The following is a 16,167-nucleotide window of genomic DNA, read 5'->3' as shown; positions in this document are numbered from 1 at the left end:
CTAATTTTTGTATTTTTAGTAGAGACGGGGTTTCACCATATTGGCCAGGCTGGTCTCGAACTCCTGACCTTGTGATCCGCCCACCTTGGCCTCCCAAAGTGCTGGGATTACAGGCATGAGCCACCACCGTGCCCGGCCGAAAAATACAAACTTTTAACAAAGTATTTTTTTCAAATGTTCAAAGAAAATGTAATTTAGACATTTTTATAGAACACACAGTGAAAAAAGTATGGCTGAACACATTTTTACAAATAATGATCAAAGTCCTAATGTTTCATTATAGTGATCTGGCAAAAATAAACATGTCATGTAGGATTAGTAATGAATGAATGAATAATCAGGAAACAGAATAATACAGAATTAAGACAAATATGAAATAAAAAAATGAGTTCTCCTTTAAGCAAGGAACCAGCTTTAATTAAAGGGAAACCCTGAAGCAAACCACTTGGGTCTTAAAATACTGTTTTGGCTGGGCATGGCAGCTCACGCCTGTAATCCCAGCACTTTGGGAGGCCAAGGTGGGTGGATCTCTTGAGCCCAAGAGTTCGAGACCAGTCTGACCAACATGGCGAAACCCCGTCTCTATTTATAAATAAATAAATAAATAAAAATTTAAAATACTGTTTTGGCTCTTTGTGGTAAATCCTGACATCTACATTATCCAGAATCTAAGTAAAGAACTTGCTGGCTGGGTGTGGTGGCTCACACCTGTAATCCCAGCACTTTGGGAGGCCGAGGTCAGGAGTTCAAGACCAGCCTGGTCAACATGGTGAAACCCTATCTCTACTAAAAAAATACAAAAAAAATTAGCCAGGCATGGTGGCACACACCTTTAATCCCAGCTATTCAGGAGGCTGAGGCAGGAGAATCGCTTGAACCTGGGAGGCGGAGGTTGCAGTAAACTGAGATGGTGCCACTGCACTCCAGCCTGGGCAACAGAGTGAGACTCCATTTCAAAAAAAAGAACTTGCCTTTAAATCAGGTTGAAACAAATCCTCAGATAAGATTAAAATTCAAGTCGACTAAATTGAAAGCGGCAGATTTCCTGTTGGATTCTCCTGCCTCTCAGGGTAAAACATAAGGACTCTCTAACTGCTTTATTGCCCTTCTAAAATCCTCCATGTCTTTGAATACTGCCAAACATGCTTAGATAACTATGAGAAACGGCAATGCATGTCTGTTGTAGGAGATTAGCAAAGGTATGTGAGGTGAACTTACTGATAATCATTGAAGACCTAATTGAATTAAAATGCTTTAGTAAGTTTTAGGACAGGCTTGGTGGCTCACACCTGTAATCTCAGTACTTTGGGAGGCTGAGGTGGGCAGATCACCTGAGGTCAGGAGTTCAAGACTAGGCTGGCCAAAATGGTGAAACCCTGTCTCTACTAAAAATACAAAAAATTAGCCGGGTGTGGTGGCACCCGCTTGTGATCCCAACTCAGGAGGCTGAGACAGGAGAATCGCTTGCACCCGGGAGGCGGAGGTTGCAGTGAACCAAGATCACACCACTACACTCCAGCCTGGGCAACAAAGAGTGAAACTCCATCTCAAAAAAAAAAAAAAGATTTAGAAAGTTTAAAAATTATTTTCATGCTGTTGTAACATCTATAAAACTACAATTTTCTTTTCTTTTCTTTTCTTTTTTTTTTTTTTTTTGAGATGGAGTTTTGCTCTTTGTTGCCCAGGCTGGAGTGTAGTGGTGTGATCTTGGCTCACTGCAACCTCCGCCTCCCGGGTTCAAGCAATTCTCCTGTCTCAGCCTCCCAAGTACCTGGGATTACAGGCACCCGTCACCATGCCCGACTCATTTCTGTATTTTTAGTAGAGACGGGGTTTCACCATGTTGGCCAAGCTGGTCTCAAACTCCTGACCTCAGGTGATCCGCCTGCCTCGGCCCCCCCACAGGGCTGGGATTACAGGTGTGAGCCACCATACCCAGCCAAAACCATAATTTTCATATTTCTAATAGCAGCTTAGTTTTTATCTCTTCTGCAGAAACCAACTCAGAGTACTTCTAACAGTTTCAAGTCCTAATTCATAATGTGAAGTTATGTTTTATTCTAACTAAGGTTAAGAAATTTTATAAATACTTAGAAACATAGTCAAGAAAATAGGTTAATTCAGGAGATCTGATGGGAAATTACAGTAAGCAGTGCTAATCTGGGAGTCAGGTTGCTTTGAGGGTAACAATATTATAATTGCACATGCATATGCAAGTATAGTAAATACTTTCTATATAATATAAATTTTATGGTCTTAAATACTCATATATGAGCAACCATATGAATATATAAGAGGAATCATATTATATAAGGTGTCACGAAAGAAGAAAGGCCTTCCATGTATCAAACAAAAAACCCCCACAAACACAACCAGCATTTATCTTCCTTGGAAAAAGAAGAAATTAAAAATCAAATATAAGGTGAACATGTTAGCCCACTTTACTTCCATTCAATGATGTTAGCAAAAATATATCATTATAGAAGATTTAGGGGTACTGATGGTTAAGTGGGAAGAGTAGAAGTGATCTGGGTAGTTAAAATTTCTTCAGCTTTTTTCTCTTTAGTTTATTAATAAAAGCCATTTTATATGAACTATTTAAAAAATTTATTTTTTTTGATGTGATGACTCAAGGTAGAATATATTGTATGAACTCTTGCATTATTATTTTTATTTATTTTTTTTTGAGACAAAGTTTCGCTCTTGTTGCTCAGGCTGGAGTATAGTGGCATGACCTTGGCTCACTGCAACCTCTGCCTCCTGCGTTCAAGCAATTCTCCTGCCTCAGCCTCCCGAGTAGCTGGAATTACAGGCATACATCATCATGCCTGGCTAATTTTTGTATTTTTAGTAGAGACAGGGTTTCACCATGTTGGTCAGGCTGGTCTCATAGTCCTGACCTCAGGTGATCCACCTGCCTCGGCCTCCCAAAGTTCTGGGATTACAGGCATGAGCCACCATGCCCGGCCTCTTGCATTATTATTAATATTAGATCTCTCAATGTTATGATAATTGGCCATTATGCACAAGGCAAAGTCGAGATCCATAAGAGTTAAGTGATTTATTCGATGTTCTGGAGAGATGGCGTGGATGGATCAGTGTTCGTTTTACTGTATCTTAAGATTTTAGTTTTAGTCTTAGCACTATTATTATTTTATTAGACAGCAAGTCTCAGTTAATGTTGTGCAGGCTGGTTTCAAACCCCTGGGGACTCAAGCGATCCTCCCACCTCAGCCTCCCGAGTAGCTGGGACTATAGGTGTGCACCACCATGCCCAGCTAATTAAAACAATTTTTTATAGAAGCAGGGTTTCTCTATGTTGCCCAGGCTGGTGTCAAACTCCTGCATTCAAGCGATCCACCCACCTTGGCCTCCCAAAGTGCTGGGATTACAGGCATGAGCCACCGCACCCTGACACAAATAACATTTCAATATCTCACTTTCCTATTCTGTGAAATCAGGGATCAGAAAAATAACATTTTAAAATGTGATGGAGTTGGCTAGGGTAATCAAAAAAGTGTCCTGTGCTAGAAATTTGGAAATGCTTGGACAAACGAAGTTAAACAGTTTCTTAGCTATAGTATTTCTCACAGCCTTTGACAAATTAACATTCATAATAGTGGCATGTTGCCCTTCACAAACTTTTTGGACATATAAACACTTTTTGTTTTATGTTATGGCACACCATGTAACTGTAGTGAATCTGAAGGATTTCAGGGCAGAACAAAGAAAAAGATGTGACCACAAGGTGGCAGTGGGACACAACAAGCTCTCTTTGGACAGCGCTTTGACAGGTTTGTATGCCAGGAAGTCCCTCACAGCATGAGACCTTCCAAAGGCAACGACAGTGTAGGGCGACCACTACTCAGAAGGGGGACGGTAAGAGAATTCCTGGAGGACTAGAGAGAGGGTGTATGTGTCATGACGTTGTTTAGCAGCAAGATCGGGGGTGGGGGGTGGGGGGTGTCTCTGGGTTACAGAGCTCCAAAGGGCAGCAGTGATTTGGGGTCTTTTATAGCCTGGGGTTTTTATCTATGGATAGTAGATGTTGAGTGTAGTTTGCAGGGTATGTAAAGCAGGTGGGCTCTAGATAGATGGCTAATAATTTGGTTATTCAGGCTATACTTAAACAATTGGATGTGTAAACATTTGATTTGGTGATGATGGGCTTTTGAGCTAACAGTCCTGGTTGCTGTGAAGAAGTAAACAACACAGGGCCCCAAAGGTCATTTTTAGATCATTTATGTAACAGTAACACCTAGTCCAGCATTTACCAACTGTGATCTTCCAGATCAAAAATATTTTTATTCCAAATATTTTGAACTCCTGCCATTTCAATGTCTACTTCCACTACTTCTGGCAGCCACACAAAAATATAAGAAGTGATTTGAAAGGGGTATGCTATTCTTTTTTTTTTTTTTTTTTTGAGACAGTGTCTCACCTTGCCACTCAGGCTGGAGTGCAGTGGCACAATCTTGGCTAATTGCAACCTCTGCCCCCCAGGCTCAAGTGATCCTCATGCGTCAGCCATCAGAGTAGCTGGGATTACAGGCGTGCGCCACCATGCCCAGCTAATTTTTGTATTTTTACTAGAGAGGGGGTTTCATCATATTGGCCAGGCTGGTCTCAAACTCCTAATCTCAAGTGATCTGCCTGCCTTGGCCTCCCAAAGTGCAGGACTACAGGCGTGAGCTACCGCACCTGGCCAGAAAATGATATGCCATTCTTGCTGCAAATGTTGAAGTTGACTGATAATTTTTCTTTACCATAAAGCAGTGGTTCCCAAAGTGTAGTCTGCATATTCTGTAGTCTGAGACCCTTTCAGGGTTGTGAACTGAACTAGTTACTTTTTTCATGGAACACCATTTTTACTTTTTAAAAGAATGATTGATATGGTTTGGCTGTGTCGCCACCCAAATCTCATCTTGAATTGTAGCTCCCACAATTCCCATGTGTCGTGAGAGGGACCCGGTGGGAGGTAATTGAATCATGGGGGCAAGTCTTTCGTGTGCTGTTCTTATGATAGTAAATAAGTCTCATGAGATCTGATGGTTTTAAAAGGGGAAACCCCTTTCTCTTGGCTCTCATTCTCTCTTGCCTGCCACCATGTAAGACGTGCCTTTCGCCTTCAGCCATGATTGTGAGGCTTCCCCAGCCACGTGGAACTGTGAGTCCATTAAACTTCTTTTTCTTTATAAGTTACCCAGTCTTGGGTACGTCTGTATCAGCAGTGTGAAAACGGACTAATACAATGACTACAGTGTAAGGTTATTCTTATTTGAGTACTTGGCAGACTCTTTCATGAAAATAGAAGAAATGAGGCTGTCATTTCAAAGAAAACAAATGACAGAATTTGTTGTCAGTGATAAAGCTTTAGCTTTCAAGTGAATTTTGGAAGCCTCGTAGCTGCCACTGTGATCTTGAAAGCTATCCAGGACCTTTCTAATGACATCAGTTATTATATTAACAACTGATTTTTGTTTTGGATAATAAAATGTGTCAATATTTAAAAGATCTATATAGCTCAGAGAACCAATATTTTCCGAACTGCCAATGCATGATGTTACAAAATCATGCATTTGTAAAGATCAACTCAAAATTCAAGACAGACTAGTGCATCATAACACAAAATGTATGAAAAATGCATCATAACAAAATGTATGAAAAGTTCATTGATATGTTTTCATGTTCCACATTGCAACAACCCATAAGAAATTACCACTTGCTGAGTTTTGGGGTATCAAAGAAGAGTATCCACAATGATCTGAAAAGTGATGATCTGAATGAAAATATATCTCTTTTCTAGGTAATAGATTTATGATTTTTAAAAAATGAATGTCTATTAAAAATTTATCTGTTTTAATAGAAATTTTAATTTAACAAATATACATAAACAAAAACTCTTTGGGATCCTCAATGATTTTTTTTTTTTTTTTGAGATGGAGTCTCACTCTGTTGCCCAGGCTGGAGTGCAGTGGTGCGATCTTGGCTCACTGCAAGCTCGGCCTCCCAAGTTCATGCCATTCTCCTGCCTCAGCCTCCTGAATAGCTGGGACTACAGGTGCCCGCCACCATGCCCGGCTAATGTTTTTGTATTTTTAGTACAGACAGGGTTTCACTGTGTTAGCCAGGATGATCTTGATCTCCTGACCTCGTGATCCACCTGCCTCGGCCTCCCAAAGTGCTGGGATTACCGGCGTGAGCCACCACGCCCGGCCTGGGATCCTCAATAATTTTTAAGAATGTAAATGGGTCCTGGGGTCTATTTGAAAAATACTACCAGAAAGTATTATTTCAATTAACCTACAAAATTATTTCAATTATTTCAATTAACCTACAAATGGTTAAGTGTTTTCTCATCACCAACATAAAAATACAAAGGTAAAACCAACAGAATTGCTCTGAAACATACGGGGAATACAAAATCTAAGATGCTTCTTAAGTGAGTTACATTTATATCACATATCTTTTAGATTTTTATAAATTTTGTTTTCCATAATTGTTTTTTTTTTTTTTTGAGATGGAGTCCTGCCCACTCTTGCCCAGGCTGAAGTGCAGTGAGGAGATCTTGGCTCACTGTAACCTCTGCCTTCCAGGTTCAAGCTATTCTCCTGCCTCAGCCTCCCAAGTAGCTGGGATTACAGGCGCCCAGCCCCACACTCAACTAATTTTTGTATTTTTAGTAGACACAGGGTTTCACCATGTTGGCCAGGTTGGTCTTGAACTCCTGACCTCAAGTGGTCTGCCCACCTCAGCCTCCCAAAGTATTGGTATTACAGGCGTGAGCCACTTCACCTGGCCTATAATGGTATTTTAATTTGTATGTTGAACAAAGATGGCTCTTAAGGTTCAACATTAACAGCAACTCTACTTTTGTCTCCCTTGGTCCCTCCAAAGCTGTCCATTGAAGGATCATTCTTCCCACACTCTTAAATGAAAATTTAGTTAATACCATGACTTTCACATTTTTTCCACTATAGAACGCTCAAACAGCTGGGCGTGGTGGCTCATGCTTGTAATCCCAGAACTTTGGGAGGCCAAGGCGGGCAGATTACCTGAGGTCAGGAGTTCGACAACAGCCTGGCCAACATGGTGAAACACCATTTCTACTAAAAACACAAAAATTAGCCGGACCTGGTGGTGGGCATCTGTAATCCCAGCTACTTGGGAGGCTGAGGCAGGAGAATCACTTGAACCTGGGAGGCGGAGGTTGCAGTGAGTCGAGATTGTACCACTGCACTCCAGCCTGGGCGACAGCGAGACTCAGTATCAAAAAAAAAAAAGAAAGAAAAAAAAGAACGCTCAACCGCATTTGTTATTATTATTATTTTTTGGAAACGGAGTTTCACTCTTGTTGCCGAAGCTGGAGTGCAATGACGTGATCTCAGCTCATTGCAATCATTTAGTGTGATTAAGCTCATTGCACTCATTAATCATTTAGTGTCATTAAGCTTTCCTGGTGTCTGGAATCACATCAACTAGGCATTTATCTTAAATCCATGATCTGTTAACATATCTTTGGTTACTAGTGATCTCCATAATGACATAATTTATCTCAAAAGACTCCCTGGTTTGAAAATCTGATTAACCACTCCAGTATATTTTCCAGACTTGAAAACTGGTATTTAGGCCAGGCATGGTGATTCATGCCTGTAATCCCAGCACTTTGGGAGACTGAGGCAGGTGGATCACCTGAGGTCAGGAGTTCAAGACCAGCCTGGCCAACATGGTGAAACCCTGTCTCTACTAAAATACAAAAATTAGCTGGGTAGGGTGGTGCAAGCCTGTAATCCCAGCTAATTGGGAGGCTGAGGCAGGAGAAGCACTTGAACCCAGGAGGTGGAGGTTGCAGTGAGCCAAGATCATGCCTCTGCACTCCAGCCTGGGTGACAGAGTGAGATTCTGCCTCAAAAAAAGAAAAAAGAAAATTGGTATTTATTGCTTCTCTCTACAGATGCTTCTCAATTTATGATGGGGTTACACCCTGACAAACTCATTATAAGTCGAAAATACACAAAGTCGAAAATGTGTTCAATATACCTAACTTACTGAACAACATAGCTTAGCCTAGCCTACATGCTCAGAACACTTAAATTAGCCTACAGATGGGCAAAATTTTCCGACACAAAGCCTATTTTTTAATAAAGTGTTGACTGTCTCATGTAATCTACTGAATATTATACTGAAAGTGAAAAAAATGCTTGCACAGGTTCTTGAAGTATGGCTTCTACTGAATGCATATGGCTTTTGCACCACTGTAAAGTCGAAAAACTGTAAATTGATCATTTTAAGTCAGGGATCATCTGTGTGCTGACAGCCACCACGTCCAACCAATTAATTTTTAATAGTTTAAAAATAATCCACATGATATAAAATTCAAAAGATACAAAAGGGTATACAATGACATTTTTTTTCCTACTCTTGTTCCTTCACAACTTTCTGCGGAGCTAACCCCAGTTAACAGTTTCTTGTTTTCTTTTTTCTTTTTCTTTTTTTGACACAGGGTCTCACTTTGTTACCCAGACTGGGGTGCAGTGGGGTGATCATGGCTCACTGCAGCTTCGACCTCCCAGGCTTAAGTGATCCACCCACCTTAGCCTCCCACAGTGCTGGGATTACAGGCATAAACCACTGCCCCCGGCCACCAGTGTCCTTGCTGGCTCTAGTTTCTTAAGAAATGTCTTTGCATAAAGATCTAATCTTCACTACAGATGTCACTGATACCCAGATACAATCTATGGTTACAGCCTTGGTTAAGGCTGGCAACCTAAAAATAAAAGAGAAGTTGTCAAAGGAACTTCCAGGATAATAGCTTAACCTACAGAATAATTGTTTAGACTGGCTGGGCATAGTGGCTCACGCCTGTGATCCCAGCACTTTGGGAGGCTGGGGCGGGTGGATCATGAGGTCAGGAGCCTGGCCTGACCAATATGGTGATACCCCGTCTCTACTAAAAATACAAAAATTAGTTGGATGTGGTGGCATGCGCCTGTAGTCCCAGCTACTTGGGAGGCTGAGGCAGGAGAATCACTTGAACCTGGAAGGCAGAGGTTGCAGTGAGCCAAGATTGCACCACTGCACTCCAGCCTCGGCGGGTGACAGAGCGAGACTCTGTCTCAAAAAAAAAAAAAAAGAATAATTGGAATAATTATTTAGAGTGTAATAAGAAAAATGAGCTGGAAGGACTGGGCATAACTACTGATTTACAAGTTAGATCCAGTTTATATTACGGTGTGGACCTATTATAGGGGTAATATGAAAGGGTGCCATGGTTTCTAGGGTAGGAGGATATATACCATGGCTCTTATATAGGCAAAATGGGCTATTGCTATTTTGTTCTCCTCCAGTGAAGAGCCACATTAGCCTAAGAGTCCAAATTTTTCTGACTTTTTGTTTGTTTGTTTGAGACGGAGTTTCGCTCTTGTTGCCCAGGCTGGAATGCAATGGCGTGATCTCAGCTCACTGCAACCTCCACCTCCCGAGTTCAAGTGATTCTCCGTCCTCAATCTCCCGAGTAGCTGGGATTACAGGTGCGCACCACCACGCCTGGCTAATTTTGTAATTTTAGTAGAGATGGGGTATCTTCATGTTGGTCAGGCTGGTCTCAAACTCCCAACCTCAGGTGATCCACCCGCCTTGGCCTCCCAAAGTAATGGGATTATAGGCATGACCCACCACGCCCGGCTATTCTGATCCTAATGTCTACAGTTTGATAATAGTTAACAAGTCATTTAATGTATTCGATAGATGTAATATTATAAACTTGAAATTTTCTTATTGTTTACATAAAGCATCATGTTCAATATCATGAACACAACCACTGCTGCCATCATAATCCTCTTCATAGGTAACATTTATTGAGCACTGGCCACCACTACCACTTTCATTTATCGTTATCATGACTAACATTTATTGAGCTCTTACTATGTGCAAGGCCACCACATAAGGAATTGTCAGAGGCCGGGCGCGGCAGCTAACGTCTGTAATCCTAGCACTTTGGGAGGCCAAGGCAGGCGGATTGCCTGAGCTCAGGAGTTCGAGACCAGCCTGGGCAACACGGGGAAATCCCGTCTCTGCTAAAAATACAAAAAAAATTAGCCTGGCATGGTGGCGTGCGCCTGTAGTCCCAGCTACTCAGGAGGCTGAGGCAGGAGAATTGCTTTAACCCAGGAGGTGGAGGTTGCAGTGAGCTGAGATTGCACCACTGCACTCCAGCTTGGGTGACAGAGCAAGACTCCGTCTCCCAAAAAATTAAAATAAAATAAAGAATTGTCAGATAATCATGACGAAGTCTATGAGGTAGGTACTCTCATTATGCCTGTTTTACAGATGAGGAAACTGAATAATGAAATGGGTTAAGTAATGTACTCAAGGTCACACAGTAAAAGATGAAGCCAGAATTTGAACCCAAGCAATCTATTGCACTAACCTGTTATCAAGGGGCATCCATGGAAGAGTAATATACGTATTTGAGGACAGTAAGTAAGGACAGCTTCGACAGCCCCATCAGTCAGATTTACACAATGTCCCATATGAATCTCCTAGGCAAAAATAAAGAAAATAAAGTCAAATGAAAACAAAGATCTATAATAACAGTATGAACAATTTTGAGAAACATTCTGATACAAAAAGAACCAGATATCTACTTGCAAAAAAAAAGTATATAGAAAAGACCAATATAAGTCTAAAGTAATTTGGAAGGAGCAGCTTAAAAAGTTAAATGCCCAACCATTTTATAAAGTAATGTGTAATAGCTATTAAAGCTGAAGATGAGTATGCCCCAGAACCCAGCAATTCCAATTGTTGATCTACAGAGAATCTCTTCTACATGTGCACAAGGAAACAATTTATAAATATGCCCTTTGCAGTATTACTTGTAATAGTAAAAAAAGTGGAGAACGGGAAAATCAATGCTTTATAAATAGAATAGAATAAGAGAAAACAGCTAAAATGAAAAATATCTACTTGTATTAATATACATAAATCTCAAACATGTTAGTTCAGACCCTTTGGCAAACAGCATAGTAGCATCTTATAAAGCTAAACATGTATTTGCTATATGACCCAGCAATTTCACTCATAGGCATTTACCCAAGAAAAATAAAAACGTATGTCTACACAGAGGTTTGTATGCAAATGTCTGCAGCAGTCCAAAATTGGAACCCAAATGTCCATCAAATGATAAAATTATTTTTAAATTTTTAAAAAATTTCCATAGGTTTTTGGGGAACAGGTGGTATTTGGTTACATAAGTAAGTTCTTTAGTGGTCATTTGTGAGATTTTGGTGCACCCATCAACCAAGCAGTATACACTGAACCCGATTTTTAGTCTTTTACCCCTCACCTCCTTCCCACCCTTTCCCCCTGAGTCCCCAAAGTCCATTGTGTCATTCTTATGCATTTGCATCCTCATAATTTAGCTCCTACTTATGAGTGAGAACATATGATGTTTGCCTTTCCATTCCTGAGTTACTTCACTTAGAAGAATAGTCTCCAATCCCATCCAGGTTGCTGTGAATGCCATTAATTCATTCCTTTTTATGGCTGAGTAGTATTCCATTGTATACATATACCACAGTTTCTGTATCCACTCGTTGATTGATGGGCATTTGCATTGGTTCCACATTTTTGCAATTACAAATTGTGCTGCTATAAACATGTGTGTACAAGTATCTTTTTCGTATAATGACTTTTTTCTCTGGGTAGACACCCAGTAGTGGGATTGCTGGATCAAATGGTACTTCTACTTTTAGTTATTTAAGGAATTTCCACACTGTTTTCAATAGTGGTTGTACTAGTTTACATTCCCACCAGCAGTGTAGAAGTGTTCCCTGTTCACCACATCCACACCAACATCTATTATTTTTTGATTTTTTTTATTATGGCCATTCTTGCAGAGTCAGGTGGTATCGCATTGTGGTTTTGCTTTGCATTTCCCTAATCATAAATGATGTTGAGCATTTTTTCATGTCTGTTGGCCATTTGTATATCTTCTTTTGAGAATTGTCTATTCATGTCCTTAGCCCACTGTTTGATGGGACTGTTTGCTTTTTTCTTGCTAATTTGTTTGAGTTTGTTCTAGATTCTGGATATTAGTCCTTTGTCAGATGTATAGATTGTGAAGATTTTCTCCCATTCTGTGGGTTATCTGTTTACTCTGCTGACTATTCCTTTTGCTGTGCAAAAGCTGTTTACATTTAATTAAGTCCCAGCTATTTATCTTTGCATCAAATGGTAAAATTATAAATAAATTATGGCATATCCATACTATGGAACACTACTTAGCAATAAAAAGGGGCTGAGTGTGGTGGCTCATGCCTGTAATCCCAGCACTTTGGGAGGCCAGGGTGGGTGGATCATGAGGTCAGGAGACCGAGACCATCCTGGCTAACATGGTGAAACCCCCTGTCTCTACTAAAAATACAAAAAAACTAGCTGGGCATGGTGGAACATGCCTGTAGTCCCCACTACTTGGGAGGCTGAGGCAGGAGAATCACTTGAACCTGGGAGACGGAGGTTGCAGTGAACTGAGATCATGCCACTGCACTCCAGCCTGGGTGATAGAGCGAGACTCCGTCTCAAAAAAAAAAAAAAAAAAAAAAGGAATGAAATATTAACATATGCAATAACACGGATCAATCTCACAAACACTATGCTAAGTGAAGGAAGTAAAATAAAGAAATAAAAACCAAAATAGTATATTATATTCTGCAGAATTCCATTATATAAAATTATATTTATATAAAATTGAATTTATATACAATTATAGAAAAGCCAAAACAATGACAAAGTAAATCAGTGGTTGCCTAAGAGAGGGTCACAGAAGGGGATCAACTACAAAGGACCAGAGACAAAAAAACAAAATAAAACCACAGAGAACACAGACAACTTTTTAGGGTGATGAAAATGTTCTATACATCAATTGTGGTGGTGGTTATATGGCTGTATAACAATTACCAAAATTTATCCAACTATGCACATAATATGAGTGAATTTTCTTGTATGTAAATTATACCTCAATTACACCTGAAAAATTTCAGAAAACATAATTTTGAATAACAAATTGTAAAGGGACATATATTATGAAGCTATTATGTAAAATTTGAAAGCATATAAAACAAGGCTATATCTTATTTATAGATTTGTACATAATAGAAAAAGTATCCATTTCTGTCTGAGCAGGGTCCACAGGAAGAAAAAAAAGAAAAGGTATCCAAACATGCAAGGAGAGATACATAATCATATTTAGGATAGTGGTTACTTCTGAAGGCAGAAAGGGAGAATAATTGAGCGGGGCTTTAGATGTAACATTATTTTATTTTATTTTACTTTATTTATTTTTTTGAGACAGAGTTTCATTCTTGTTGCCCAGGCTGGAGTGCAATGGAGCAGTCTCGGCTCATTGCAACCTCTGCCTCCAGGGCTCAAATGATTCTTCTGCCTCAGCCTCCCGGGTAGCTGGGATTACAGGCGTGTGCAAACATGCCTGGCTAATTTTTGTATTTTTAGTAGAGACAGGGTTTCACCATGTTGGTCAGGCTGGCCTCAAACTCTGACCTCAAGTGATCCACCCGCCTCAGCCTCTCAAAGTGTTGGGATTACAGGTGTGAGCCACTGCACCCAGCTGTAACATTATTTTAGAAAAAGAACAAATCCAGCACTTTGGGAGGCCAAGGTGGGCAGATCACCTGAGGTCAGGAGTTCGAGACCAGCCTGGCCAACATAGTGAAACCCTGTTTCTACTAAAAATACAAAAATTAGCTGGGCATGGTGGTGTGCACCTGTAGTCCCAGCTACTTGGGAAGCTGAGGCTGAAGAATCGCTTGAACCCGGGAGGTGGAGGTTGCAGTGAGCCGAGATCACTGCATACCAGCCTGAGTGACAAAGTGAGACTCTGTCTAAAAAAAAAAACAAACGAAAAAAAACATATTAAATTAAGGCATTAAAAAAAAGAAAATATTTCTGGCAGATTAGGGTCTTACTGAAATTGCATACTCATAGCATAACTTTTATGGAAAACAATTTAGGACTGTTAAAAAAATATTCATACCTATTAATCCATTTGTTCCATTTTTGGGAATTCATTATAGCAACGGAAGGAAAAGTGACTGTCCCAATATATAATTATTTCTAATAGCTAAAAACCAGAAACAATCTGAATTACCAACAATAAAAAACAAGTAAAGTATGTTACATTATACAGACAGTCTGTTCTCTGATATGCCAGGATCTAGAACAGTAAATGCTTAATAAATATTTATTAATAAATGAAATTTTATACAGCAAATTAAATTTTAATTATAAGGATTAAAGAAACTTATGAAATGACTGTAATATAAGGCTAAGAATGTGATAACATTTATTGAGGTACTACCACATATCTGGAATTGTATTAAAAGCTGAGGATAAAATGAACAAAATGATGAACACAATGATCAACAGAGATTTCAGAAACGATCATGATATTTGCTAAATGCTGTAACATAAGTTTGTACTAAGTGCTTGTTGATCTTTTTTTTCTTTAATTTTATAATTTTTTTGAGACACGGTCTCACTCTGTTCCCCAAGCTGGAGTGCAGTAGTGCAAACACAGTTCACTGTAGCTTCAACCTCCCAAGTTGAAGGAGATCAATTGATCTCCCCACTCCAGACTCCTGAGCAGCTGGGAGTACAGGCATGCACCACCACTTCTGGTTAATTTTTTTTTTGAGATGGAGTTTCGCTCTTGTTGCCCAGGCTGGAGTGCAATTGCGTGATCTTAGCTCACTGCATCCTCCACCTCCCAGGTTCAAGCCTCAGCCTCCTGAGTAGCTGGGATTACAGGCATGCACCACCATGCCCAGCTAATTTTGTATTTTTAGTAGAGACGAGGTTTCTCCATGTTGGTCAGGCTCGTCTCTGAACTCCCAACTTCACGTGATCCACCTGCCTCGGCCTCCCAAAGTGCTGGGATTACAGGCGTAAGCCACCATGTCCAGCCAATGTTTGTATTTTTCTTTTTTCTTTTTTTTTTTAGATGGAGTTTTGCTCTTGTTGCCCAGGGTGGAGTGCAATGGTGCGATCTCAGCTCACCACAACCTCTGCCTCTTGGGTTCAAGCAATTCTCCTGCCTCAGCCTCCTAAGTAGTTGGGATTACAGGCATGCGCCACCACACCCAGCTAATTTTGTATTTTCAGTAGAGACGGGGTTTCTCCATGTTGGTCAGGCTGGTCTCAAACTCCCAAACTCAGGTGATCTGCCCACCTCAGCCTCCCAAAGTGCTGGGATTACAGGTGTGAGCCACCGCACCCAGCCTGTATTTTTCATAGAGACAAGGTTTCACTGTGTTGCCCAGGATGTTCTTGAAATCCTGAGCTCAAGGGATCCACTTGCTTTGGCCTCCCAAAGTGCTGAAATTACAGAAGTGAGCCACCACATTCAGCCTCTTGTCAATCTTTAGGAAAGGTCCTTAGACCTTTAATCAAATTGATTTCCAAATTATAAATAATTTAGCAACATTAATAATTTAATTTCCCAGAATGGAACAAATTAAAAGCAACAGATTAAAATGTGATGAAAGGTAGGCCTCTGCATTACCTATAAGAGTAGTTAGTAAAAAAAAAAAAAATTAGGGCTGGGTGCGGTGGCTCACACCTGTAATCCCAGCACTTTGGGGGGCCAAGGAGGGTGGATCACCTGAAATCAGGTGTTTGAGACCAGCCTGGCCAACATGGTGAAACCCTGGCTCTACTAAAAATACAAAAATTAGCTGGGCATGGTGGCAGCTGCCTATAATCCCAGCTACTTGGGAGGCTGAGGCAGAAGAATTGCTTGTACCCGGGAGATGGAGGTTGCAGTGAGCTGAGATCACACTATTGCACTCCAGCCTGGGCCACAAGAGCGAAACTCTGTCTCAAAAAAAAAAAAAAAAAAAATTAAGGCCAGACATGGTGGCTTATACCTGTAATTCCAGCACTTTGGGAAGCCAAGGCAGGAGAACTGCTTGAGTCCAGGAGTTCAAGATCATCCTGGGCAACATGGCAAGACCCATCTCTACAAAAAATAAAAAAGTAGCCAGGAGTGGGGGCACATACCTGTAGCCCCAGCCATTTAGGAAGCTGAGGTGGGAGGATTGCTTGAGCCAGGGCAGTCAAGGCTGCTGTAAGCCATGATCGTGCCACTGTACT

At 40.6% G+C, this 16,167-nt stretch overlaps 1 protein-coding gene across 6 annotated transcripts in view; it reads right to left on the bottom strand.

The window, feature by feature from the left end:
• Window positions 1-16,167, bottom strand: part of AMN1 (antagonist of mitotic exit network 1 homolog) — a 58,215-nt gene that overhangs the window by 7,426 nt on the left and 34,622 nt on the right. For all 6 annotated transcript variants that reach the window (XM_009425631.4, XM_520725.8, XM_063786754.1 and 3 more), the window contains one exon: window positions 10,430-10,541. In XM_009425631.4, the coding sequence (XP_009423906.1) occupies window positions 10,430-10,541 (112 nt within the window). The remainder of the gene's footprint in view (window positions 1-10,429; window positions 10,542-16,167) is intronic.

Source organism: Pan troglodytes, chromosome 10, assembly GCF_028858775.2.
Source record: "Pan troglodytes isolate AG18354 chromosome 10, NHGRI_mPanTro3-v2.0_pri, whole genome shotgun sequence".
NCBI classification, from domain to species: Eukaryota; Metazoa; Chordata; class Mammalia; order Primates; family Hominidae; genus Pan; species Pan troglodytes.
Note: the sequence above shows the minus strand (reverse complement) of the source record. Positions and strands in the feature narration are given on the sequence as shown.